Source organism: Cyanidioschyzon merolae, chromosome 20 (genome assembly GCF_000091205.1).
Source record: "Cyanidioschyzon merolae strain 10D DNA, chromosome 20, complete genome".
Classification (NCBI taxonomy): Eukaryota; Rhodophyta; class Bangiophyceae; order Cyanidiales; family Cyanidiaceae; genus Cyanidioschyzon; species Cyanidioschyzon merolae.
The window spans coordinates 793,625-820,546 of NC_010146.1; the positions used below are offsets into that span (position 1 = coordinate 793,625).

The 26,922-nt window shown below is 52.4% G+C and overlaps 9 protein-coding genes across 9 annotated transcripts, besides 1 other annotated feature; 5 read left to right on the top strand and 4 right to left on the bottom strand.

Annotated features, from left to right (window-relative positions):
• Nucleotides 1-3,713: 3,713 nt before the first annotated feature.
• Nucleotides 3,714-4,499, bottom strand: CYME_CMT314C (phosphomannomutase; the record flags this gene model as incomplete). The annotated part of the gene is made up of 1 exon (XM_005539258.1): nucleotides 3,714-4,499. The coding sequence occupies one exon, from the start codon at nucleotides 4,497-4,499 to the stop codon at nucleotides 3,714-3,716; it is 786 nt and encodes a 261-aa protein (XP_005539315.1).
• Nucleotides 4,500-6,074: 1,575 nt separating this feature from the next.
• On the top strand, nucleotides 6,075-6,641 carry CYME_CMT315C (probable oligoribonuclease, mitochondrial precursor; the record flags this gene model as incomplete). The annotated part of the gene is made up of 1 exon (XM_005539259.1): nucleotides 6,075-6,641. One exon carries the CDS (start codon nucleotides 6,075-6,077, stop codon nucleotides 6,639-6,641), a length of 567 nt encoding a protein of 188 aa, XP_005539316.1.
• A 933-nt stretch (nucleotides 6,642-7,574) lies between these two features.
• On the bottom strand, nucleotides 7,575-8,861 carry CYME_CMT316C (apospory-associated protein C; the record flags this gene model as incomplete). Its single annotated transcript, XM_005539260.1, has 1 exon — nucleotides 7,575-8,861. One exon carries the CDS (start codon nucleotides 8,859-8,861, stop codon nucleotides 7,575-7,577), a length of 1,287 nt encoding a protein of 428 aa, XP_005539317.1.
• An 827-nt stretch (nucleotides 8,862-9,688) lies between these two features.
• On the top strand, nucleotides 9,689-11,170 carry CYME_CMT317C (hypothetical protein; the record flags this gene model as incomplete). Its single annotated transcript, XM_005539261.1, has 1 exon — nucleotides 9,689-11,170. One exon carries the CDS (start codon nucleotides 9,689-9,691, stop codon nucleotides 11,168-11,170), a length of 1,482 nt encoding a protein of 493 aa, XP_005539318.1.
• A 2,844-nt stretch (nucleotides 11,171-14,014) lies between these two features.
• On the top strand, nucleotides 14,015-15,739 carry CYME_CMT318C (chaperonin containing TCP1, subunit 8; the record flags this gene model as incomplete). Its single annotated transcript, XM_005539262.1, has 1 exon — nucleotides 14,015-15,739. One exon carries the CDS (start codon nucleotides 14,015-14,017, stop codon nucleotides 15,737-15,739), a length of 1,725 nt encoding a protein of 574 aa, XP_005539319.1.
• Nucleotides 15,740-16,095: 356 nt separating this feature from the next.
• Nucleotides 16,096-16,239: a sequence feature (possible transcribed region).
• A 1,533-nt stretch (nucleotides 16,240-17,772) lies between these two features.
• CYME_CMT320C (hypothetical protein) lies at nucleotides 17,773-18,312 on the bottom strand (the record flags this gene model as incomplete). Its single annotated transcript, XM_005539263.1, has 1 exon — nucleotides 17,773-18,312. The coding sequence occupies one exon, from the start codon at nucleotides 18,310-18,312 to the stop codon at nucleotides 17,773-17,775; it is 540 nt and encodes a 179-aa protein (XP_005539320.1).
• A 1,006-nt stretch (nucleotides 18,313-19,318) lies between these two features.
• CYME_CMT321C (probable eukaryotic translation initiation factor eIF-1) lies at nucleotides 19,319-19,660 on the top strand (the record flags this gene model as incomplete). Its single annotated transcript, XM_005539264.1, has 1 exon — nucleotides 19,319-19,660. One exon carries the CDS (start codon nucleotides 19,319-19,321, stop codon nucleotides 19,658-19,660), a length of 342 nt encoding a protein of 113 aa, XP_005539321.1.
• Nucleotides 19,661-21,663: 2,003 nt separating this feature from the next.
• Nucleotides 21,664-23,277, bottom strand: CYME_CMT322C (chaperonin containing TCP1, subunit 2; the record flags this gene model as incomplete). Its single annotated transcript, XM_005539265.1, has 1 exon — nucleotides 21,664-23,277. One exon carries the CDS (start codon nucleotides 23,275-23,277, stop codon nucleotides 21,664-21,666), a length of 1,614 nt encoding a protein of 537 aa, XP_005539322.1.
• Nucleotides 23,278-25,416: 2,139 nt separating this feature from the next.
• Nucleotides 25,417-26,847, top strand: CYME_CMT323C (hypothetical protein; the record flags this gene model as incomplete). The annotated part of the gene is made up of 1 exon (XM_005539266.1): nucleotides 25,417-26,847. One exon carries the CDS (start codon nucleotides 25,417-25,419, stop codon nucleotides 26,845-26,847), a length of 1,431 nt encoding a protein of 476 aa, XP_005539323.1.
• Between the last annotated feature and the right edge of the window lie 75 nt (nucleotides 26,848-26,922).

Genomic DNA, 26,922 nt, shown 5'->3' on the forward strand with positions numbered 1-26,922 from the left:
CGAGGTGTCTCAGCGACGCGCATACGATCCACACGTCGATATCGTCGGTGAAACAAACAATGCCCCACGACCATGGAGGGTCAATATATGAACATTCACAGGCGCTTCCCAGCCTTTTTCACGGTTGGCCTGCTATCGGTTTCAATTTCTCACTGCGCACTTGGAGCTTGTGAGGCTGTACCACGAAGTTAGATCGCGTCGACTCCTCGAGTCTCGTCTTCAGCACCCTACATCTCCTGATTTTGATGGAAATGTTGAAGTCTCGGTTTTCGAACTCCAAGCTTGTCTTGCCGCTGGTTCTACTTGCCAATGCATGGTGTCCTCGAATACGTGCCCTCGGTGCCATTTGCTGTTCTGTCAGCTCTCCGTGCTTTTCTATCGTCGAAGCGCTCCGCTGCCTTCTCTTCTATCCCAAACCTCTGAAGTGTAAACCACAGCTCATCCCGTATTTGTTTCTAAAATGAACCCACTTCCTAGTGCCCTTTGGTGTGGACCTTCCCTGAGGGGGACACGCTTGCGGCACAAAGGCGGAATAGACACCGTCCTGGTCGCGTGCCGAAAGCTTCTGTGAGTCGCCCAGTGGCGCGATCATTACGTTTCAGGATACAGAACGCTCCTTCGGTGACGTTGAACCACGGAGAGTATGGAGCAATGGAAAGCAACTCTACCTCCCAATAGCATCGGCAAAAGCTTGCACGCAATAAAAATGGTGAAATGGCGCGTTGTCGTCTGGAAAGACGTCTCCAGACGTGGGGAGAAGGGTCTTCAATGATTCGGCAAAGTGGGTGTTGTTGTATGAGCCTTCCCTACGAGCGAAACTGAGGCCGTCAAATATATCCACTGCAGCTGGAGCCGATGATGATGCCTTAGCTCTTTTCGAGTTCGATCGTACATACAACGGACCCCCTGCTCCGCGAGTACCCATATACGCCCCGACCGTATCGCTCGGACGAAGTCTCACTGACTGGCAAAACAAACTGACGTCACTTTGCTTCATATCGATCGTGACATTCCAGGAATTCTCCAGTCGTAATTTCGGTGGAAGATAGCCGTGATTGAACTAGGACGCTTTTGTGCCAGGCTCCTAGAGTTTACAGGTCCACACGGACAAGCGGTTGAATAACAGAGACGCCCATGATGGCTTCTATACTCGCTTCAGCTTTCCATAAGCTCATCAACGGTTCGTTTTCTATCATTGACCTCAATCGCGCTTTGAGAATATCGGTTTCTGGCGCGGAACGCATAGCCTTCTTCTTGTCGGTGTTCCTCGAGTATCTGATTACTATGGTATGACGGACCTGAAGCAGGAATGCAGTCCTCCTTCCATTGTCCAGTAAAGAGCAAATATCCAATAGGCAAGTGCTCTACGATCTATACGATATACTGCTTTGTGATTTCGATCTCCTGCTGGAGACTGCGAAAAAGCATGTGATGCCATGCAGCGGGGCGACGGAACAGAGTTGAGTTGGAAGACTATTCGATGGACGGGCGTTCAATCTCCAAAGGCTTTTTGCTGCATATCCCAGCAGCTAGCTCATAGACTTGGATCTGTATCGAAGTTTTGGAGGGTTTCACGGAGAACGCTTGAACGCTGCAGGCACAGAGCGGGCATAGAACTCCACGAGAGAGACTATCGAGACGAGGTGTGATAAATCGCGTAGCGCCGCTCTTCCACAACATCGGCAATATCATTTTGCAACACAGCGAACGGCAATTGAGGCAGTTTTTTGTGTCAGTCGTGTATCTTCCATGTAAAGCCTTTGCAGGATATCGGTTTGCCATGAGTCGCTAGCACGGGGCGTTGTCCACGACGGCCGAGCTTGACTTGAGGCGCGCCGGCTCTCGTTTGCTGGCCCTTGATTAATACTGAAGCGCGGTCAACTCGCAATCATCGTGCAAGCATAAAATCCACCCGTGAATTGATAGCGCTGTTCCTGAATTGAGATATTTTCCGAACGTTTCATAAAATGGACAGCGACGAATTCATGTTGCATCAATATGGGCTTACGGGTGAAAAAGATTTTTTAGGATTCTTTCTCGTCTCTTTGAGATATGGCGCCTTCGACGCTTTGCGGCTGGAATTCGTTCGGTCGTCGGAATCTGGATGATTTGCGACCTCATTGAGAGGATTCGTTAAGGAACCAAAATCATCATCCAATGCATACGTACAATCCTCTACTCTTCCTCTTTCGTACCGCGTAGCATGCTACAATCACGCTTTTTCCACGTTTCGATCTCCGGTTTCAAGGCAGCTCGAGCGCCCAGCAATCGCCAGCGTCGTATTGAGCAGGAGAAATACCCGACGTCGTCTCTGAACCACTGGTTCACAAGCTCATGCCCCAAGGTCACTGAGACTGTCGCTTCAAATACTCGAGCCGTTCGAAACGCAAATCCTATTCTCAGTGTGGCCCACGGTGAGACCGCATTCCACATCAGCTTGATGCATCCTGCCGGGCATGCAGCCAGAGGCTTCCATCTCTTCCGTTTGCGTGGAAACGTGTCTCGTACTGGGGCTTGCGTCACCGCAGCGATCGCTCTCGGTGGCAACTGCGTCAGAGCTCTGCCAGAGCCAAGCCTGGACAGAACGACGTTTCTCGACTTGATATGCAGCGTGGATTTCCGCTTCCGAGCATTGCTCTATGATGGACAGCAGCGCGTTCCAGAAACTCTCTATCGAATGGAGCAACGTGTGCTTGCGTGTGTAGCGGACAGCGTACGCGCCGAGTGCGTGGCCCCGAAAGAGCCCGTGATCGTGGGCTGCGGCACTGGGCGCTTAAACAGAGGAGAGCATCATGGTAGCCGCTGTGTCCATCAAGCGCATGTACCGGGCGACGAACTAAGCGTTTGTCGCGCCACCGGGCGGCGATCGGAGGAATAGGTTTGAAGGACATACGGGAACACCTGACCATGCCATAGTGTCGCTGCTGTAAAGGATGCACCAAGGCTGTATACGAGAAAGAGTCGTAGATCGCAACTTTTGCCTTTACACGAAACGCATTTGCAACAGCCGGAAACAGGGAAATCGGGACTTGAGTGCTGCCTTCATCCTCCTCCGAATACTGACAACGGCATTGGAGGAACTGAGAAGAGTGGCGAATTTACACCCGGAGATAAACGAGAGGAAAAGGAAGCAGCCGCAGAACAACCCGCAAAGTGTGATGTAATTGATAATGGGAAGAGGCCCAAACCTTAGATTGTGTATCAGTGTTTGTGGTCCGGTTACTTTTCTTTCTGACATGAGCGTACACGGCCGGTCCGATGCGAGTATTCGATGCCTTCCAACGATCGAGTACAGCGATGTTGCGTTTCGGGATTCCAGCTGGGTAGCGCCGACGGCATGGCACTTCCGCATCGATGCACCATCTCGTGAAGCATCAAAGAACAGATGCCTCCTTGTTCGGACAGATCTCATCACTTATTCGTTCGCTTTGACGAACACCCTCAAGGAATATGGCGGATGCCCGTCACATGCCAACAGCTCTTGGCAGACAACAAGTCGTAGATCACGGCGGAAGTGCAGAGCATCGGAATACCACGAGCAACGCCAGTTGCTATGGTACATTGCGGACTCGCACCTCCGCTACGACGTTGCCCTATGTGCGCCAATGCCGCTGATTCGCCTCGAGCACTGCTGATATGGAAGCCTGCTACATTGCTCAGCGAGTTACGCGACAAAATCATATCGAAACACAAAGCGGAGCCAGAGGCGACGATCACGCAGCCAGCACCGCCGGATCCAACAGAGTCTCTATCTGCGGAAAGAGCTTCCGCAACACTACGATGGTTTCCCCTGGATTCTGAACAGCGTACCCCTCAACTCTTGGATGCGAGAATATTTCCCAGTCGTTGCCCCCCTCAAAGCACTTGTCACCGATGAAAACAATCCGAGAATATTCCTTTTCAGGTAGGAACCGCAGCGCGTACTCTTTGGTCCATCCCTGTGGCATCACATCAAATGATATCTGGCCACCTATCGAGTATACGAAATTCAAGTGCTTGAAACGCTCCCGAAGATGCTCGATCATCTGCTCTCGTATGTGGTGTTCTTTGTCGTAGGCCTCGAACTCGTCTCGTTCCGCCTGAGAACAGTTCCGTCCAATCGGGCTTATATTAAGCATCCCGGTACGAAACTCGATAAACGTGCCTCTTTTCTGTGGAATCTTCAAGTCAGCTATATAGTGCAGGCAAAAGTTGATAAACTCTTGCAGCTTCGCCTCGCCCACGGCCTCAAGCAGCGACGTCGACGCTAACAGCTCTCCGTGTTGGAACGTTTTCAGCCCGTTTTCTGCAAAAACATAGTCCACTTCTTTAAGAATTTCAGCGCCCAACTGCTCTTCGATCAGCCCTATTCGAGAGCCGCCAATGAAACCTACCGCAACCACCTGCAACAGCGCTCGGAGCACTGCGAGCACTTTCGTCGTTACTCGGTTCCGCGGTTTCGTGAGCGTTCCATCCACGTCAAAGAGTACTATCGTTCGAGAATCTTTGACTGTGGACATTGGACTCTGATGACCTCGCGGTGCAACGGAGTTGTGTATAATGGTTTAAACAACTTGGTGCTAAAGACCAAGGTGAATGGCTGAGCGCAATAGCCGGTGTCCTTCTAGGACCGTGCCGGATGAAAATGGAATAGTGAACTGCTGGTTCTAATCATGCATTTCAATTTTTCCGAAATTTTTAGATGTACAGCCTGGGCATTCAAAGTTCAGCAATGAGTGCTTGAGGATTCATACGTCGATTTAGGTTTCTCGGTCGACTTCTTCAGGTGGCTGCTCTGATTCTTTGCCGCTGCGCTCTGTTGCGGCACTGCAGTCAAGATGATTCGATCCGCGCTTTAGAGGAAGGGTTCGTTAAATAACTGAAATCATCATCCAATGCATACGTACAATCCTCTACTCTTCCTCTTTCGTACCGCGTAGCATGCTACAATCACGCTTTTTTCACGTTTCGATCTCCGGTTTCAAGGCAGCTCGAGCGCCCAGCAATCGCCAGCGTCGTATTGAGCAGGAGAAATACCCGACGTCGTCTCTGAACCACTGGTTCACAAGCTCATGCCCCAAGGTCACTGAGACTGTCGCTTCAAATACTCGAGCCGTTCGAAACGCAAATCCTATTCTCAGTGTGGCCCACGGTGAGACCGCATTCCACATCAGCTTGATGCATCCTGCCGGGCATGCAGCCAGAGGCTTCCATCTCTTCCGTTTGCGTGGAAACGTGTCTCGTACTGGGGCTTGCGTCACCGCAGCGATCGCTCTCGGTGGCAACTGCGTCAGAGCTCTGCCGGAGCCAAGCCTGGACAGAACGACGTTTCTCGACTTGATATGCAGCGTGGATTTCCGCTTCCGAGCATTGCTCCATGATCGACAGCAGCGCGTTCCAGAGAATCTCTATCGAATGGAGCAACGTGTGCTTGCGTGTGTAGCGGACAGCGTACGCGCCGAGTGCGTGGCCCCGAAAGAGCCCGTGATCGTGGGCTGCGGCACTGGGCGCTTAAACAGAGGAGAGCATCATGGTAGCCGCTGTGTCCATCAAGCGCATGTACCGGGCGACGAACTAAGCGTTTGTCGCGCCACCGGGCGGCGATCGGAGGAATAGGTTTGAAGGACATACGGGAACACCTGACCATGCCATAGTGTCGCTGCTGTAAAGGATGCACCAAGGCTGTATACGACACAGAGTCGTAGATGGCAACTTTTTCCTTTCGATCCTTAGCGTTGGCAAGAACCTGAAGTAGCTGAGTCTGCACTTGAACGCTGCCATCATTATCCTTCGACTGCTGCCTTCGGAAAATGAGGGAACAGAGAAACCAGCGGATTCAAACTCGGAGGTAAGAAAGAGGAATAGGAAGCAGACGCATAAAAATTCATCAATAGCCGGTATTTATGATAGTGGGAAGAGAGCCAAACTTTAGCATCTACCCGGGAGTTAGGTAAGTCGATCCGTTCTATTCTATTCTGGCACGAGTGTCGATCTGGCTTAGCTGTGCGCAGAGCCGCTGGCAACGCCTGTGCGGACACGGCTGCTTTGCGCGACGGTCTACAGGGCAGGTGCTTGGCTTCGCGTTGCGTTCAACAATGGCACTCGTTGATCCCATTGTTTGGATTGACTGCGAAATGACAGGGCTAGACCCTGAGAAGGACGCCTTGCTAGAAGTTGCCTGCATAGTCACGTCGGGCGACCTGAACACGACTGTGATAGAGGGTCCGAGCTTCATCCTGCAAGCACCGGCTGCCGCTCTCGCCGGCATGAGCGACAAAGTTCGAGCGATGCATTCGAACTCAGGATTAATTGACGAAGTATATCAGGCGACACTGTCAGCAGAAAGCGCCGAGTTAAAGATTTTGGAGTTCTTAGAGGCAGTAGGTGTCGGACCGCAGGTCGCACCGCTCGCCGGAAACTCGGTTCACGTTGATCGCCGCTTCCTCGCACGCTACATGCCGAAACTGGACGCGTACCTCCACTATCGAATTATAGATGTTTCAACGGTAAAAGAGCTCTGCAGAAGGTGGTACCCGAACGTTTTTTCTCGAGCCCCAGCAAAGCAAGGCGCTCACCGTGCTCTGGACGATATTCGAGAGAGTATATCTGAACTGGTGTTCTATCGTGAGAACGTCTTCCGGTTCCCGAATGACACCGCATAACGAGCTTTGACTGAGCAGAGGCCATGTGCCTTGGTATGGGTACAGCGCATGCTCTCGAGACATGCCGGAGAGGTACGACCGTCGACAGATCGGGAATTCGTCGGGTGCACCAAAGGCCGCAGCATGCCCTGTAACGCTGCCTGTTTGGGTGCAATCCACTTCCTCAGCGTCCAGTGCTTTGAATGATGGACACGCTTCCTGGAATGTGCGAATAAGAGATTCCGGGACTGCAGGATCCTGGGGTATCGTCATGCTCTCAGAATAGAGCACTCAATGTTCGATTTGCGTATGCACCGAAAAAGGACCTGGCTCAGTTTGTCTGCTTGGCGAGCTGTGATGCGGAATCATTGTGCTGATTCAATGTCGCTACTCTAACTGGAAGCGGCCACTAGTGTTAAATCTGAATGATAGTCTCGTCATCAAAGTAGTGTTTTCCTGCACGGAACGCGATCTGATACCACCTTGAACTCTGCGACGTAGTGACCTCGGACTTGTCGGCGTGAACATTCTAGCCTCATCATGCACGCGCCGAACCTCAAGATTTGCTTTCTACTCGGGCACGAAAGCTCATCTGGTAGCGAAATGAGCGATCATCGGCACACTGACGGGCATCTCCATTGCGTCACCAGCTGGGACAGGCGGCGCCGCGCAATGAGCCAGTGCGATAGGGTTGCCGCACTTGGGCGACAATAGGCATCGTTGGACTGCATATGATGTTTATTTGGTGAATCTGGCGATACTATGGTGCACCATGATTTCGATGATCGCCAAATGGTGTCAGATGCTTTCGCTTGGTTCTCCCGCATATTCCCCGGGCGCTTTCACGGAATCTGGTCTTTATGATTCCGGAATATGCCATGTAACATTCCACTGAAGACTCTTATGGACCCCTAGCCTTCACATGCTTCTCGTTTTCCTCTTCCATGTGAATTTTCACTCGGCCGAGAGCTCCTGATAACCCGTCCAGCTTTCATTTGGTTTCAACTCTACACCCTTGTCATGAAATACTGCTGGTTCGATGCAAATGAATTTTTGCCAGTCAGGGTCGGATCCTTGTTGCCCGTAAGGATTCCATAAAGTGCAGTCTGTGAATCCGCGCTTGTCTATTTTCATCACTGTCAACGCTACCATATCGAAGAGCGCCATCTCATCGGGAGCGTTCTTGTAGACTCTATCGACAGCGGCCTCCACTGGAAGACCACTCAAAAGCACGGATTCCTCACGTTTCATGGTATTTGCATCCATCTTGTCCAAATATTCCAGATTGTCGTATCCGAAGACTCGAATTTTGGACACGTCCCGGACGCGCAGATAATTGTGCAGCGCCGCTGTAAAGGGCATCGGCCGATCGGTTTCCAAGTTCGTGATGCGCAGCTCACAGCGCAGGCCCCGCAAATTTAGCGTCACAGCATACTCGGCAGAGAACTTGAAAGGAAACAAGTCGCGGTAGTGCGAGGGCACCTCTTCCGAAGAGAGCATCAGAACACAACGCGATGCAGTACCATTTTCTACCATATCGATACTCCGCAGCTTCCAGTCAACATTCCGTGCAAATCCGTGATTCGGGAGCGCTCCATCACTACCAAACTGGGGGAAACAAATTGGAATCCCTCCGCGAATTGGTTTCGATCGATCAAAAACGGCCTCTTCTGAGAGAAAAAGCATCTCCTCAGTGCCTTGGCGCGCTTTCCACGACGTGACGCAGGCTCCGAACAGGTACACATCGGCCACTTGTTTTGTCTGCTCGTTCTTTAGACGAACACAGGGTAAACCGTTCCGCCCGTCAACTAGGCAACCGGCCTCATCGCTTGGAACGCCAGACTCGGAGAGGCCGCTGGCCTTGCCTCCTGTGAGCTCTGCCGCCAGTTTGGCTGCCAAATCAGTGAACCGAGTGCCTGATGCGTCTCCTTGGCCAGGATTATTTAACTTCGCGCGGAGGCCAAGAGACAGCGGCACATAAGCGCCCTTCTTACGGTCCCATAGCCCAGGCGTCCACTGAGACCCCGATCGACCTGTTGCTCTGGCTTGCCGGAGAGACCCGCAGCAGCGCTGTCTACTAGTGCGCACCCCAAGCGGACAGCTAGAACTTAAACCACAGACCACAAACATGCTATAGTGATTGGTTGCAGGTACAAAGAAAAGGAGCTCTTTGGCCTGACCGGTCCGCAAGACGAGCACGGCTGTCCTAGAACTGCTTTCACGAAGTGCACGCTCCCGCATGATGAATGTGTGACGCATTGCGCCGCCAACAGTGATACGGACGCCTCAACCCGACGCCCTCAGTGGCATGGCAAAACCGTTCTGTCTCCGTGCAGTACCTGCTTCAGCGGGATAAGCGCTACGGCGAGAGCTCAAAACAGCTACTCGGCACACGATAGAACATACGAAACGACCAGTATACCCGAGAGGAAGTATGGGTTATAGAACTTGAAGGTAGGCGCTTCATCATTAACGCTTTCCCGAAATCCAGTATCCGTTCCGAATTCTGGAATCCAAGGTCAATCTAAACATTTTGTCATCTGAAAAACTTCAGTTATGCGGAACGCTCCGCGTATTGGACGCCCTGCTCGCAAGCATCTCCAGTGGAGCTCTGGCCGCCTTGTCTGCCGCTAGCATCTTTTGTGCTACTGGGGGATCACTGCTCCGACACAATGATAAGGTGGCATGGAAAATGGCCTAGTTCATTCAGTAACCCGCTTACGAGCGAGCAAGATTTGCGCTGATTGGCTAGTGCACCCAGATGCACGCAACCGACGGCATGGAATTGGGTCAAGTCTGTTCAAGAATTCGTTCACGAACGAGTAACATTTTTGCTGTCGGGGTATCGTGCCTGAGTGCACGCATCCTGCACCATGAACGTGAGATCAGGTGAATGGAACAGCCCTGAACGTGTCGTATTCTTTAGTGTCATTTGCAGTGAAGGAAACGGCGCTGGAACAAAGCAAAAATGACGCCAAAGCGGGGCATCGCCGTCGGATCGGTTGCGCACACTAGACATCGCTGCGTCCGGGTTTGCTGGACTCGTAAGCGACCGATTACTTCAGTTTATGGCGAAGAATCAAGAGGCACCCGGGGTTGATATCGCTCCTAAAGATGAAGACCTGGAAATTCTGGAGATGCGTGCATGTCTTGAACTTCTCGGAATACACAGGGAGTCCGAGGGGGATCGGTACCAGGTGCTTCTGGATCCCGAAGGTGTAGTTCTTCAGCCGCAGTCCCCGGCGGGAATCAAAGGAGCAGAGGTCCTCTATGAGGCTTTATTAGAACGCTTACGAGCGTATGAACGGGGTAATTTTTACGTGACGGACTTGCTTAGCGGCGTGCGCTACATCTTCGCGTTGCTTCGCCGCTCCGGTTTCCTGAGCAGCGATCCTGTTCGGGTGGAAGTTCTGCTGCAGAACGTTCAGGCCTTTGCGGCTAGCGGCGGTCCAGATCGTGAAGCGCGCCAGAAACATGCGAGCGTTGCGCTCTCAGCCGCTGTGCTTCTATTCAATGCAATTGGCAACGCACCAGCGGCGCCACGCTGGAACCTGCTCCGCATCGAGACGCTGGCGGAGATCCTGCGGTGCGCAACTGCAGCGGACAAGGCGGACCGAGTCATCGCTTTCATGTTAAATCACGGCACCGACATGATCGAACGCTACTATTCCTCGCGCAGTTCGGAGTATCGTGCCGTTCTGGAGAACAATGATGCTGAAAATGGGATCCGCGAGGATGGCGACTTTACAACCGCGCGTTGTGGATACTACCGTGCTCTCTTCTACGCTTTGAAAGCCGCGGAGGAACATGTTCGATTCCGGACGGACATCATTGTCGACACCGATTTCGAGACCCTTCTGATTCAGACAGGATGCAGAGCCTTGGAAGTGGCGGAGACGAGCAAACTGGTCCAAGATTCTGATCGTGAAGTTGCTGTAGAAATTGTTTGTCGTGCACTGGCTGCGCCGAGTTTCACCAAGTTCGCTGAACTACTACGCCTGGAAACGATTCAGGCCGACACGCATATGCGGTATGCATGTGAGGCACTAACGCTTTTGGACGAATCCCTCTATGAGAGCCTCTTGGCTGGCCACGGAAACGAGTCCGAGGTCACGGAAGCCGTACACAAACACAGGCAAATGATCGAAACCAAGCTTCGGGTGCTGCGGGTATCGCGGGCTTGTGCCCGTGGTGAATACGCTGCGGAAAAGCCTGAGAGGTCCAGCGAAGAACCAGCATGCGATTCGAAGAGTCATCGCGGCGCGCGTATTCTGCCGTATGCAGCCTTAGCGAAACATGTGGGTATGACGGAGAGCGATATGAATCTTGATGAGGAGGTAGAGAAATGGATCATATTAGCAATACAATTTGGTGTTCTGAGAGCAAAGATTGATCAAGCGAAGAAAATGATTCGCATCGATTATGCCTTTGATCCAGATTCGAGCACGAGCCGAGAAAGTTGGCAACTTGTAGCTGGTCGCCTAGAGCGACTCCGCCTCCAGATAGCGCAAATCGCAGACACCACGGAGTCGATTTTGCTAGCACCGTAGACGGGGACTTTGTATGGCTGCGTCCTGGTGGGCATCGGTAGAAAGCTGACGAGAGTTACCTATGATTCTTAACGTAGAAGGCGAACATGGTGACGGAATCCGCTATGAAGGTAGCGGGCGTCTTGACTTTTGCAGCCGCAGTTGCGTGCATTCATTATTAGCGAATGAGGTTGGCATCCTATCGAGCGTGCAATATCGCTCTCATGCAGCATATTTGGTGAAACATTTCCAAACAAATGTTTTAGTTTGTTCGACAGTTCAGCTACCTGCAGCATCTCCCGGTCACAGGTATCACTCTTCTTCAGATGGACCTGCGGGTTCAAGCTCTGAAATAATTCCTATATGCATTGGATGGATGCGCGCTTTGGAAAAAAATGCAACAAGCGATTGCCTGTCCCATGACGATGCAGGAAAGACCACTCGTGGCTAATAGGGCACCGGTTCCGTCTCATACCAGGAACGAGCGAAGGCATAACGCTTCGGGAGAGGTTTCTCTGCGCTCGAGCCGCTTTTCCAAAGCGCACGCCTAACCGACAAATGAGGAAAACGTGCTTTTTTAGATCATTACGGCTTGCGATTTTCAGACGGGATTCTGTCAGGTCTCAAGCATGCAGTCTCCGAGCGTGCCAGCGTCTGCTGTATACAAGTTGCCCGATGAGAAGCCTATGAACCGAGGAAGACGAATCTCCCCGCCCTGCATTTTTTGACCATCACCATCTCTCGTGATTGATCGTAAAGTCCGTCGAAAAAGCTTGAAAGCATGATGTCGCAGTCGACCGAAGCGTGCTGTTCCGTCAGACGGTATGGTCCCTGTCACGCAAACTGCTTCTCCACGTGAGCTCTGTTGCACTTCGTTTACCGTTGAATGCTCCACGACCGTCAACATTCATATTCGGCAGTGCGCAAGCTAAACAGCTCGCCAAACAGAGGGGCTATGAGTCCGCCACTCTTTCCTCGCCATGTTCTATAAGTGGGGAACAGCGAGCGGACGTGTGCCAGCGTGCGTGATATCTCGAGGGGTTCAACACTTAGAAGTGTATGCAGCAATAAGATTCCACGCGTTCGAAGTACAGCTGTACCGGGCGCTGAGGAAAATGTGCCCAGACCCTAGCGCCTTCGTAAACGACCATCGCCAGAACTTTTTCAAAACATCGGATATCGGAACAAGTGGTTCGAGGGAAAGAGGTCGACAATGAAGTTTGCTTCATGTAGACCGGATCATGGCTCCACCATAGTTCCGTCAGATGAAACACGAACACGGATCCTTTCAATATGTTCCTGCTTTTCGACTGTGCCCCTGTTTTTTGGTAGATGAAAGGCCTCAACATTCGAAGTCCAATCATCGCGGCTCACGGATTCATTCGTTGTTTTAGGATTCTCGATCTTCTTCTCGAATAGCTTCCTCTGTCTCCATGTTGTTGGGTTTGTAAAGTTACGAGTAGCAATATGACTCGCACCGCCATCGACCAAAGGGTTCGTGAAGCTACTGACGTCATTATCCGATGTATGCGTACAATACTTTGTTCTTCCCTGTTCCTTACGTGTGGCATGCTCAAATCACGCATGCTTCAAGTTTTGGTCTTCCTGTTTCGAGGCAACTCGTGGGCGCAACAATTCGAGCAGAGAGATTGGTAATGAGCGAAATACGAAATCGGTTCTGAACGACTTGGTCACAATCCCACGCAAAAAGTTCACTGAACTCCCCAAGACAACCATTCGGTTCCATGCGAGAAGCAAACCCCCGGCTCTTTGCGGCAATAAACGGAACGGCATTGCGCAACACCATTGCCCATGCCCTGTGATAGACTACCAGAAGCACCCGCCCATTCTGTTCAGACAAAAATGGGTTTCGTACTTGGAATGCAGTTATGGTTCACATGGCTTCCAGTGGAGCGTTTGTCAAAGATTTCCACGACGGAAGTATAGGGCGCATCGCATTTCTCGACTTGATTTCCAGCCTTTCTTTTCCCCATGGTACTTGGATCATCATGGACGAGCTCGCTTCCCAGAAATCCTCCTTCGGGCCGCAAAGCTAACACTGGCGCGTCCAGCGGACAGCTTCCTCACCGAGAAGATCCCCCAGAGGAACACGGTGTGCGTAAGGCATGGTACCGGGCGCGGAAACCGAGGAGGGCATGGCAACGTGCCTTCTGCACCCGATAGAAGCACGTACCGAGTTACGAAGCACGCGTTTGTCGTGAAACAGGACAGCTCTCGGAGAAGGGTGTGTGTTGGACATATAGGAACAAACGACTACAGCTAAACTTCACTTGTAAAAACCTCGCACCTCGGCTGTACACAAACGAGACGATGAAAACGACAAGGGATGCATGAATCGCTTCTTTAGCCTGTGGATGCATTGCGCAAGCAATAGCTGGAAACAGCGAAATCAATACTTGAACGCTGCGATCAATATCCTCCGATGACCTACAAGAGAGCAGGACGAAAAGAGAGTCCAGCGTTTCCAAAGCCAGCGTTTATCTACAGCAAGCGGAAAGCGTCGAAGAGAACTTCCGCACAGTCTGGTGTTGGTGCCACGATGAAGAGACCCAAAGTTGGTGAGTACGCCAATTTCCCTTTCTGGACACTTTCAATTTTCTTCTGAAATGGGTGTATCAGCGTATTCTTAACTGCAATATCTAGTTTGATTCTAACGCACGATCGATGCATCCCATCAGAGAGACGCTCATGCAGCGAATCCAGGAAGCGGAGAAGACGCTCTACGAAGCGCGTCGTCGCCCAGAATACGTCGCTGCGGCGGCATCGACCGGGGCGAAGCGCGCCTCTACGCTCAAAAAGCGACGTTTGTCTCCTGGTACGAACTAGACCTTTTCATCAGGTGCAATGTTGGGTTTCGCCCGCCCAGGTGCAAGTGGACTTTTAAAGGAAGGTGGTCAACATTTCTACGGAATTCAGGAAGCTGTTCTCAAGAACATCGAGGCCTGTAAAGTCTTGGCGAGCATCGTCCGGACGAGTTACGGCCCAAACGGGAGAAACAAACTCATCAGCAACCGTTTGAATAAGATTTTCATCACATCAGATGCAGCTACAATTGTTCGGGAACTTGAGGTTGTCCATCCTGCCGCAAAAATGGTTGTGGCAGCGTCGCAGGCACAGGAGCGAGACGTCGGTGACGGCACCGGCCTTGTGCTCGTGCTTGCCGGTGAGTTGCTGAACCAGGCAGCCGATCTTCTGCACCAGGGTCTACATCCAAGTGAAATTGTGAAAGGATACAAAAGATCATGCGAAGAGGCTTTGAAGATCATGGAAGAAGGGACTCTCCAAGTGAGACGGGTTGACGACTTGAGAGACGCCGCTGCTGTCGCTGAGGCGCTGGAGGCGTGTCTTGCGAGCAAGCACTGGGGCGCGGAAGCTTTCCTGGCACGACTGGTAGCCGAAGCCTGCATCCAGGTCCTGCCTGGCTACTTCGATGGGAGCGCAGTCAACGATGTGCCTCTGGCGGAATTCGCCGATGATGAGGAAACTCGTGAGCGGCTTCGTCGATTCAATATCGATAACGTCCGTGTCGTGAAGGTACTCGGCGGCTCGCTCTCTGAATCAAGCCTCGTTCGCGGAACTGTGCTGGTGCGAGACACCGAGGGTACAGTGAAACACATCAAAGACGCCAAGGTTGCTCTGTTTACGAACGATGTCGATACGTTACAGATGGAAACAAAAGGCACCGTTGTCTTACACTCTGGAAAAGAGCTGGAGTCGTACACAAAGACGGAAGAGCAGATTCTGGGCGAACGCATCCGCAAACTCTCCGAGGCAGGGGTGAATGTAGTGGTTACCGGAGGCAAATTCGGCGAGATTGCCTTACACTATTTGGAAATGCACGGTATCATGGCGATTCGGTGCCCGTCGAAGTATGACCTGCGTCGGGTGGTCCGCGCTACCAATGCCGTGGCGGTTTTGTCGCTAGGAGATACGCCACCATCGCTGGAAGAAATCGGCTCCTGTGATGAGGTAAGCGTGGAAGAACGCGGCTCAACGAAGATGATCGTTTTCGGTCAGCGCAGTGATGCCACGAGAATCTCCACCATTGTTTTACGAGGCGCGACACAAAACCTATTGGATGATGTAGAGAGAGCCATCGACGATGCAGTGCACATGTTCAAGGTTCTGGCGTGCCGGGACCCGCGCCTCGTTGCGGGGGCGGGCGCCCTTGAGATGGAACTTGCGAGCCGCCTTCACGATTTTGCAGACCGCGCGAAAGGCCTCGACCAGTTACCCATGCAGCATTTCGCGGAAGCTCTCAAGATTATCCCGCGGACGCTCGCCGAGAACGCCGGGCAGAATACGACGGAAGTCATGACGCGGCTCTATGCGGCACATCGCCAGGGTCATAGCCATGCTGGTGTGGATATCCGCCTCGAGTCTGGGACGATGTCCACGGGATCTGAAGCTCGAGGCATCATCAATGCCAACGAGTACAAGATATGGGATTCGCTTGCAGTAAAAAACGCAGCGATCCGGAAAGCAGTGGACGTGGCATGTACGATTCTGATGGTGGATGCCTTGATCATGGCGAAGCAGGTCAGTGGTGCCGGCTCCGGTCACGGCTAGAGCCCGTGCGGCCCCAGACCGAATGTTGTTTTTGTACTGAGTTTTGAAATGCCACGGTAGCTTTTTCCGATCTCAGTGACGAACATAGAATGATCGTGTAAGCTACAGCGCGTGAAGGGAGCACCAGATTCTGAAATGCACCGCATGAATGCCGCGTCGGACACTAAGTACTTGACCTCGACATCAGTTGTCGAAGCTGTCGCTTTTCCGACCAACCGTTCTTTCCCAGAGGAGCATTTCTCGTAATATGATGCGAGCCAGGTAAGAGAAATATATATAGCATATATGCGTGTGATTTCGATTCGAAAAGCATGCCGTAAAAACCAACTCTCCTTTATGGGCATGATCACTGCATCAATGCACGAATTCCAAATCCGGATATCCTGGTGCCGGAGACATCCGTACCATCCAAAGCATTGGGATCTGAGCGTCTTTTCATTCGTGGTCACAAAGATGGGTCCTCACTCGACTAGGTATGCGCCCAGAGCGCTTTTGTTTATGCGCTTCCAACGATTCCGGTGGTTCCATTCATGTACGGCAAGCCGGACGTCTTGAACGACTAGCCTAGACGACGAAGAACCCCGTCTGTCAACGCCGATCCGGAGACTGCTGGGTAGCTCCGCAAGCTTTTGCAGAATTAGAACGCCGGAAAGCGCTGTTCGGTTGTTTCGGTCACCGAACCTGGATTGGCGGCTATCCAACCTATCAACTACAAATCACGTCCGAAGCTTTCTCTCTGCGACCTCGTCCAAAAGGTCCGCTAGGCGGGCTGCGACGGAAACCGTGACGGCCAACGAGTTGTGTTTCATGTGAGACCCAGTTCGTTCGATGTAGCTGGGTACCGTCAGCGTGCAGTCCTGTGCTTCACTAGAGAGCCTCGGTAAAAGCCCCGGCATCGAGACAATCTTGTGTTCTCTTCCGTTGCCGTGGCGCCGACGTTTCGTCGAGACGTGCCCCTCGCCTGAACTCCCGTCTGTGAGCAAGTTGTGTAGTGAAGATTGCTGGAGGGAGGACGCCTAAGCGCCGCTACCGGCAGCGACTGGTGACGTGTGACCCAAAAGACGCGCAAACAGACATTCTCCGTAAACCTGCGAGAAAGGTGTACCACACTTCTTACATTGCTGCTAGTAAGCATGTAGCTGCTTACATCGTAGGGGTGCTCGCGTCCCTGTCTGCCCGTTGCGAATCAACGACAACTGGACGATGCCGCTGGTATCGTACGTTGACTATGTTGCTGAACGAGCGTCGTTCGAATTTCAGATCAGAGGGAGCTGCAATGTCGTTATGAAGCGCATTCCCCAAATCCAGTGTCTTCATGGTACCGGTACGTCTGCCGATAGAGAGTGCAGCAGTGCTGAAAGAGCCTGATTGTATGTGCGTCCTTTCGGCGCTACGCGTTTGTCAAGGCGGACTCTGGTTCATCAGCAGAGAAGACTTGAAGATCCGAAGAGCGTCATCGTGCCCAGCATGCATTGTCTGCTCGCATTCCACATGGTCGCTGCTGAATATGTCCACCATCCCGATGCCGCTGAACGCACTGAGCAAATCTTTTGGGTCGAGCATCATTCCCGCAGACCAGTCTGGACTGTGGGTAATGGAGCATAGGGTCAGAAACAGACCAGCGGTTGCTTGCCTGGATGCCGGTATCCATCGCGCAACCCGGAACCGTGTCCCATGAAAATGGACCAAATATCCTCTCGCTCTGTTCCTGCCTTTCGAGTTTTCTGCTGAACATCTCTTGAGAAAGACATCCACGATATTCAAAGTGCAGCAATCGCGGCTTACGAATTTATATGCACTTTAAATATTCTCCGACGCCTTTTCTAAGTAACTGCTTCGACTCGTTGCTGCTGGAGTTCGTAATCTCACCGGAATCGCCACGATTCACATCGCCATCGGCCGAACGTTTCGTTCCATAACCCTTCTCATCGAAGAGTTCGTACGCACAAGTCTCCAATCCTCTCCTTTCCTCGCACACGGCATGCTTACGTTACACACTCTTCAGGTTTCCGATCAAGAATTTTCAAGGCAATTCATGGGCAGAACAAATCGCGCTGCTGGGTTGGTGAATAAGGATACTCGATGTTGTAATTTGACGACTCGCTCACAAGCTCATGTCGAAAGCGCACAGAGCTTGTCGGGTCAAGTAATCTATTCCATTCGAAAAACGAATCTTCTCCTCTCCTTAAGCATCCATACAGCTGCATTCTACACCAGCGTGGTCTCCCGCACGAGATATGCTCCCTGAGGCTCTCGTTTCTTTGTGTTGGATGGAAAGCGGGGCCTTCAGCTCGGAATTGCGTCGTTGAACTTATCGCTTCCAGTAAGGTGTATAACACCTTTTCGCACGGAGGAACCGTAGACGAATCGACGTTTCTCGATCTGATCTGCAGCCTGGATTTTGCCTCCGGCACTCGTCTCATCATGGACAACACCGTGTCCCAGAAACCGTCTATCGAAAGGAAGACTGCTTGTCCGAGGGTGCAGCGGACAGCGCACTCGCCGAGCAAAACGCCCAGAACAATGCAGTGATCGTTGGGTACTTTATGGGCCGCGCGAACGGGGAAGGGCATTTAGGCTCGCCTTCCGTACTCCTTAGGCGCATGGAACGAGCGATGAGGCATGTGTTCACGTGAAACAGGGCGGGCCTCGGAGCAGGTGGAGGTGTGGCGGACGCATGCGAATACCCGATGACAGCCAAATTCCACAGCTGCGATGTGCGCATCACGGCTGCACACAAACGAGTTCGTAGATCACAATTTCCGCCCTTGCACCAAAAGCATCGACTGTAACCGCAAGTAACGAAAAAGGGAGTTTATCGCTACCATCAAAATCCTTCGTCAGGTGAATAGGGAGCTGAAGCGAAAGGGGAGACAGACGTATTTGAAACCTTCCATAAAAGCTAGAAAATAGAGTAGTCACAGAAAAAGCCTGCAGATGCTGACTTGTGCGGAATCACGGGAAGCGTTCCAAACGTTTCAGTGTGTATGCCCGAGTTAGCTTTGCGCAGTCGTTCCACTGAATACGAATATGGGTACATGCGTTCCCAACTCAATGCAGCAATCCTGTACAAAGAAAAGATCCCATCGAGCCGATGCCCTCTGTGGAATGGCAAAGCTGTTCTGTTTTTGTGCTGCACCCGCTCCAGCTGTTTAGGCGCTGTTGCGGATGCTCTCGGCAGGCGCTAGGCACACGATAGAACGAATGAAACGACCAGTATTTCCGAGAAGAAGTATGGGTCATGTAACTTGGAAGCAGCATATGGATCGATGGATGCCTCGCCGCGCACCGAAACAAAAAACCAAAAAAAAGAAAGGAAAAGAAGAGTCGCTCATTCGGAGAACGCTGGAATATGGAAACGCCGTGTCAATTAAAAAAATAGAACAAAATTACCACACCGTGTCCAGGATCGCGAAGCGCAGGCCGACGTCCGTCGAACGCGGCGCCTACGTGCCACGCGTATTTCGCATGGAAACTGTTGTTGTAGCGTCGCACCCCGAAGCTCACGAGAGCGTGCTTTCTTAACTTGGCCCTAGCACGTGAGCTGAAGCATACTCCCCCAACGGCCAGACAAGTTTTATGAGCGACCTTTCTGACCTTGGAGTTACGAAACCATTTGACCCATTCGCTGATGCTGACACTGACTCCGGCGTCGTGACGAAAAACCTCGTGCACATTCGTCTGCAGATGCGCAGTGGTCGGAAGAGCCTGACGACCATCCAAGGCCTTTCAGGAAAAATTGATTTACACAAGCTGACAAAGGCTTTCAAGAAGGAGTTTTGCTGCAACGGTTCTATTGTAGAGGATAAAGAGCTTGGACGCGTGATCCAGCTCCAAGGCGACCAACGAGAAAACGTGCGCCGCTTCCTCATCGAGGAAGAGCTCGTTGACAAGGATAACATTAAAGTGCATGGAATGTGAGGAAAATGTTTCACGAAGGTCTCCAAAACGACCATCAAGTGAAATACACGTGGCGGTGGGGTTACTCCACACAGCTTCCGTACCAGCGTGAGCAGCGGTGTCTGGGCTCTTGGCTGCTTGCATCAGTGCGCTCGCAGAATACTGATCTTCGGGGAGCGCGAAGCTCCAGGGCAGAACGCGACCTGTGCGCTTCACGGTGGAAGCGGTTTGCCTCTATGGTTTGGAAGAAAATAGGTTCGATTGAACCCAATGGTCATGTCCTGCGGAGCGAGCAGGACCAATCGAGGACAGAGAATGTTGCGACGCAGGTAGTGCTGGATGCGTGGCAAAACATTCAGAGGCAACGGTGGCAATATACCGCCTGCGCTACTGATATGCGTGTAAAAGGTAAGATGAATGGACTGGACAAAAGAAATCGCAGCCTCGCCCAGACCTTAGGATAATTGCCGTATTCAATGCTGTGACACCCCCGATGCGTGCCATCGAATGCTTTTTTGTCAGTGTAGAGCAGGAGATGGAAATCAAGATGCAATACACCGTAGAGATCGTAGGCGATTTCCCTGCAGGATAGATATTCTTAACTGAACAGTGCAAGGAGGACTGCATTAATCCGTCAGGTCAGTCATACCGAAATACACAGATAATCGACGAACGCTGACAGAAACAAATATATGCGCTCCACGCTAATAACAGATATTCTCAAAGCGTGCTTGCGGTCCTTGGTAGTAAACGGACCATTGATCACCTCACGAAGAGCAATAGCGACGATAGCGGACACATCGGCGTCTCTGTTTCTCAGCAGTTGGATCGTCCGGTCCCGCAAACAATGGGGTACAGTCGCAAAATTCCTAGTTCAAGCACCGCTATCTTTCACTGAAATCGCAATGGCAGAATTCCTAGAAGCTTGCGATCGGTATGAAGCACAGATAAGTCGGTTTGTTTTTTTTTCAGTCGATGAGACTTCCCTCTGACAAAACGGTCTCAGCGCATATGGGTACTCGCGGAGCAGGAAGCCCCCTGTATGCACGATGGAAATCGAGAAGAACGAGGACATCTTCCTCTGTTCTAACTGCAGGGAATTCATCTGGCGGCCTCCGTTTCGCTCGTAGAGAGGGCTCATCCAACAGCATCGTTTTCGTAGCATCATTCAAGACTTTTCCCCTTACGTCTAATGACTTCCATCTATCGGACAACGGAAAATTTCACCGTTCTCTGTGCGTTGGAACTTTTGCCGACGCTAACGGGGTAGAGCTGCTTTTCATTCCTGTGTAGGCCCCGTGGTTCAACTCCATCGAAGGAGCGTTTTCTATCGTGAAACTTAACGATCGCGTCGCTGGACAAGTCCCTACGGCTTCCAGCACACTGGGGCACTTATTGACTTTCTAGCTCTGCGAATTTCCATACCTAAAGGCATAAAGAGCAGCTTTCATGCGAAGAATTACAAAATCCAAGGGAAGGGTATGGAGATGGAAATCGAGGATCCTGGAGGCCCGCCATCCTCGGCTGCCGGAAAAGAACGAATAGAATCCTCTTCTCGCGAAAAGCCGAACGAAGAAGAGCCAGTGACGAAGAAGAAGATGGGAAATGGGTAAGGACAGTGGTTCGCCCGATGGTACGATGACGAGACTGTTGTGACACAGGGAGCACGAGTACTAGTAATCCTTGCAATAATGTGTTCAACCAGCGGCGGGAAACGCATGGAGTTCTTGAACCGAGACTTCAACGCCGCCATTCATATCAGAAGATGTGCGGTGCTCAAGACAAGATCCGCGGAGCTGACACGACCCAACTTCCTGGGGCAGTCTCTCAGGCTCGAAGTGCACGGTGAAAAACTGCAACCGATAGCAGGGGAACGGTCAGAAACGGCTGGGAGGCGCCTGTGAGTTGGTATATATATGCAGCCTATGGCAGCGAAACGTTCTCGCGCCATGAACCGCAGGCAGGATCTGGTGACTTGCATTTCGAGTTTCTTCTGCGCATGACTGGGACGTGCAAGGACCATTTTACATATGAGGGTGTGCAGGTTCCATTTTCCTAGGCGCTGATTTGATAACATCATCCACGCGGAGGATCATTTCAGCTGCTTCTGTTGCGGATGAAAGCACGTGTGCTTTCAGTCGGAAAGACTCCACGACACCTAAAGCTCGGGCATCGGCGATAGAACCCGAGAGGATATCCAAACCAGCCGAAGTGTTGCCCTGAGCGTGCGCAGCTCGAAGCTCCGCCACGAGACTCGTCGCATCGAGACCCGCGTTTTCCGCGATAAGGCCTGGAAGACTGCGGAGAGCGCGAGCAAATGCCTCCGCCGCCAGCGCGGCTTTGCCGCCCATACGTGCCGCACACGCATCCACTGCATTCGCCATGAGTGCCTCCGAGCAACCGGCTCCCAAAACTAGTCGGGAGTCTACGACGAGTTGGCTCAGTACACAGAGGGCATCGTGCAACGAACGCTCAGCTTCATCGAGAATCTGCTGGTTCGCACCCCGGATGACGATCGAGCAAGCTTCTGGCGCCCGACATCCCTGAAAATGCAGTACAGCGTCGTCCCCGATCATGATCTCTTCGATAACGGCACATTCACCGAGCCGAATGGCCCCCGGACTATCGAAGGTACTGACGATTTCACCGCCGGTCACAAGCGCTAGGCGCTCAATGCCATCGAAATCTGCGTGTTCAATACTGTTGATACCATTATCCGTGAAAAATTGCTCCGGACGATTGTAAATGAGTTGACGATTGACAAAAACATTGCATCCGTAACCGAGAATACGACGACATTTCTCTATCATCTTTTCCTGCTCCGCTTGTTCTATTTCCGCAACACGTGCAATTGACTCTGTCCGAACACGAGCACCATAGATTTTGATCTTATCCGTATCCATCGGTGTGTTGGCAATCAAAATTTTTGCATTTTCGACACGTTTCTTCTGGCCTACGCCGAAGCGCTTCTCCAGAATGAAGCCTTCCGCCAGGAATGACTCATGAAGGGCACCGCCGGGTTTTTTAATGATTTTAATATGATCCAGGTTCGTGCTACCTTGCAAGCGGATCACAGCATCTACCGCGATCTTCGCAAAGAGCTCCCTGCACTGCGACAGAACTTTCGAGGACAGCGCCGTGCGCGCAACGTTCATAAGCGCCTCGTAGCCAGCCGGAGTGTCTTTCGCGGGTAGGGCCATGGCGGCTTCTTCGAGTGCTTTCAGCGCCTCTCGATGGGCAGCACGGTATCCGGCTATGATCAACTGAGGGTGCAAGCGCCTTTCGAGGAGCTGTTCCGCTTCACGCAACAGCTCACCCGCTAAACAGCAAACCGAGGTGGTGCCGTCCCCGATCTCATCGTCCTGCACCAGAGCAATATCAACGAGGATCTTCACCGCTGGGTTATCAACGTACACAGACTTTAGGATTGTTGCACCGTCATTCGTAACACTGACCTCCCCAGAAGGAGAGAGGAGAATCTTATCCATCCCACGGGGCCCTAGCGTCGTTTTCAGCAAGTCCGTAATAGCCAGAGCACCAGTGAGCAACGATAGGCGCGCGTTCTCTCCCTTCTCTTCGGTAGAACTCGACTTGAGGACTTTCTGGAGTCCAGTCGGTGGTAGCCTCAACTGCGTCATATGCGATAGTATGATGAAGCTGTTGCACGGTGCAAGTAAAAAAGCTTCTCTCCCAACTGCGTTTACCCAGGGACGTGGCGCGATCGAGCAGCGATGTCACGAGCGTGCGAATGTGTCACGTCATGAAAGCGCGTGCCGCTTCCAGCTCGTTCCGCATCAAGTGGTGTTATCCAGATATGACCTGTTTTGGAACTCGTGCCCCTGTCGGACAATGGTCCAAATATGTGGTCCGCTCGTAAGAGGTTGTGTGGAAGAAATTCGACGCTTCCAGCGTTGCGTGCCCCATAACGCACGGGAGTTCAAAGCGAGTCGCGCGCAGACCAGCTAACTGATAAGAGTCTGTCCAAGTCGTCGTGAGCGCCACCGCAAGTACCTAGGTCACGCTTAACGGCCATGATTGTTCAACAGATCTAGTTGCTGTGCATTTGTCAGGCGCAAGCATGCTCATCGTTTCAGGCGTGGCGCACATGCGTATTGCGCAATGAACTACTGCGGGAACGCTCATGGAGGCTCATGCGATAGCGCAGCAAACGACGGACTCTCAGGTTTACAATGAAGGCATCCTGTAAGGATTTACATTCGTGGTTTCGAAAACTGCTGCCACATCAGAGGCAGCTTAGCGGGCTTGTTCAGGGCACACACGATCAGTGCGCTCGCCATTCAGTTGCGCTTACAATGATCGTACAGCGCAGAACATTGGCCACGCTTTCCCGAGGTGCTGTATCCAGCTTGGAGAGCAGCGTCACCGAGCGGTGCTAGAAGCCGTCGGAGCCACCAGTCAACGAGCTGAAACTCGAAAGCCTTCCAGAATGAGACGAAACGCGTGCGTGTTCTCGAAGTCTGCGCTGCGTAAGCAGTTTCCTGAAAGAGCCATGGGCACGAACGCCACCCATGAAGCGCCCTACGCTCGACTGCAAGCCTTCCAGTATGAGACAAAAGTCGTGCCCCTTGCGAAGTTCGCATAGTGCGCACAGCCCGATGCGTGTCACACGGATCCCGAGGCTGCCTTCAGAGTGCCAGAGGCTCGATTTTCATCACCTGGCGCCGTGCGATGAGCGGGTACAGAGAACGCATCCAGAAACACGAGCAGAGGATGTATCGGACGACAGAGTTTCGTTGATGCGCGACATGACGGTCAGGTCATATCTACCGAACTTTTCTCCGCGCATGGCAAGCTGGTCAGATCCTGCAAATGCATCGCCTTCGCAGAAGAATGGTACCACACACGATGCGCCGCATCCCGTGTGCTCTACTCCAGGTAAACAAGAGGCATCGCGATGACGTGTCCAGCGCCGGAGCGAGCGTCCGAGAAAAGCTCAGCAACCCAAAGATCTAATTTCCTGGATAGATAAAGCCTCAACTGCCGTCAGGGGTATTTGTCTGATGCCGTCTGAGCATGAAAATATACGAAAAAGGAACGGAGGTCTCCTGCGCTGTTGCGGAAAAAGCTCTTATGAGCTCCAATGTCCAATAACGAATTCTCAATCTTTATGGCAATCAACAGCACGTGTTCAGACCCGACAATTACATTAGTTTTTAAGATGTTGGTTCAGGGTATCTAACCAGGCATCCCCAGACGCACAGCGGGTATCGGCATGAACAGAAGCAGCGATACCATGGGCGACGGCAACGAGGTGGACGCCCGCTGGCGGATCGACCGGCCGGCGATCCAGCACCGGTTTTTGAAACGCTGGACGGTGCAGCTGTTTGAGCAGGTGCACGTCGGTGCGTCGCCCGAAAGCCTCCTGTATCAGCAGCTTGAAAGAGAGGTTTTGGTTAAAGGATCTCGTCTCGAGTCCGGTAGACGATAGGTCCGACCCAGGAGACCGGCTCTACAAACCTGTGAACCGAAACGGACGTTCAAGTGCTGGGCAGCGGTTTGCAGGGCGTCGCGAGGGAAAGGTTTCCGTTTCGCTGCGCTCTTTGGAGAAAACACGACTGATTGAAGATCTAACTCTGGCATATTTGTACATCCAGCATAGTCGCAAACCACAGTGGGTAACGCGTAGACTCGAGACCACCCTTTTTTGGTTCTGGGTCAAGTTTCAGGTGCCCCGCCTTTAGACAGAGTTACGGGGATAGCGCCTTGAGCCCAGCACGCTTACAGTATTCCTATACTTTGTTGATGCAATCTGGGCGATGCCTCCAGTAATAGATGTTTGCGACTCGTTTGCCACAAGTGTACCATGGCTGAATATGCTGGACTCACTATCGCTTCCGCCGTTCCGCTCCCCGGAGGCGTGCACAGGTCTATTCCAGTATTCACTCGAATCGTTTTGCTGCGGCCAGTCTGCCTTTAGCGCGCAGAAGATAGGCGAAGTCGCTGTCATGATTGTGAGGATTGCTTGTGGCCCTGGTGTTCGAAAGACGCTGCATCAATCGCTGGCTTCTGCGAAGCATGGCGTGCGATGTACGTCTCAACAGAAACGCGCAAACCCGGCAGATGCTGGGAGAGAGACATTTATAGAGAGCTCGTCAGCGACGCCTTCGGGGAAAGACCTAAGACTTAGTCGATCGCGCAGCAAAGAGAACGCACCGGATCACGCATGGGCGCGAAGTGTTACGGGTGACGTACTGTTTACGGTAACAGATCCAACCGGTGTTCTGATGGATGGGACCATGCATGCCGGAGCGTACCATCGCATTCTCCAAGCGCGAGAACATCTCATCGGCAGTAGCATCGTGAATGAAAGCGGCAGCATCCAGACAACTGCTGCGTGCGCCTTGCTCGACGGCACCGAATGTGGAACCGTATTGTTGCTGCGGGACGCAACCTTGCTCCACTTTGCGAAGAGCGGACCCCATCTGAGCGTCCATCCCGTTAATATCGCCGGAATATTCCTAGCTGGAGACCGTCCCTCGCTGCGCGTCCAACGATTCTTGGATGTCTCTCGAGCGCTAAGTCGTAGCCAGCTTTTCGACTCTTATGCCTTCGCTGGGCATTTCGCAGCGGGCGTCCTTCGAAAAGAGTCGGATGCTCTGGTACACGCCGCGGACACCGACGAAGATCGCGAACTCTTGGACATCATCGAGCAAACGGCGGCCGCGGAAAGCCGCACACCGAGCGTCTCGAGAACGATCGCTGGTTCCAGTCATGAGGCAGAGAACAAACGCATAAGGGTTGATCTAATGTCCTCAGTGACGGGCGATTTCAGGCCGTGGGTGCTCGACGACGAATTCGGCTCCGTGGAGTCGTACGTTCCGGCATCGGCGCAACCCTTTCGTGAGATTACGAACATGCCGTGTAGTAGCGCTCCCTCTCTGACTCCATCGAAGAGGCCATCGGGCTATCTCTCGCTCTCAGGGAGCACAGCACCGAATGGTCTCGCGCCAGCCGAAACCCCCGTACATAGCTCCGAAGCTGATTCCTTTCTGCTAGAACTGGCTCGAGAAGCAGAAAAAAAGCCACTTGCGAGGAGCACGAACGCTGCGGATCCCGCACCTCAACCAAGTAACGTTTCTGGAGACACGGTGCTGGCCGCTCGGAAGTCTGTCCAAGAAACACCTAGTCCTGCTAGCAGTAAGGACGACCTCGACGTCGTTTTATGGCAACTGGTGCCGGAGACCTGAGTTTTCTGGCTTGTGGAATCCATTCAACAAAGACGTTTGGACTCAGAAACGTCCAATGGTGGAACTCCGTTGTCA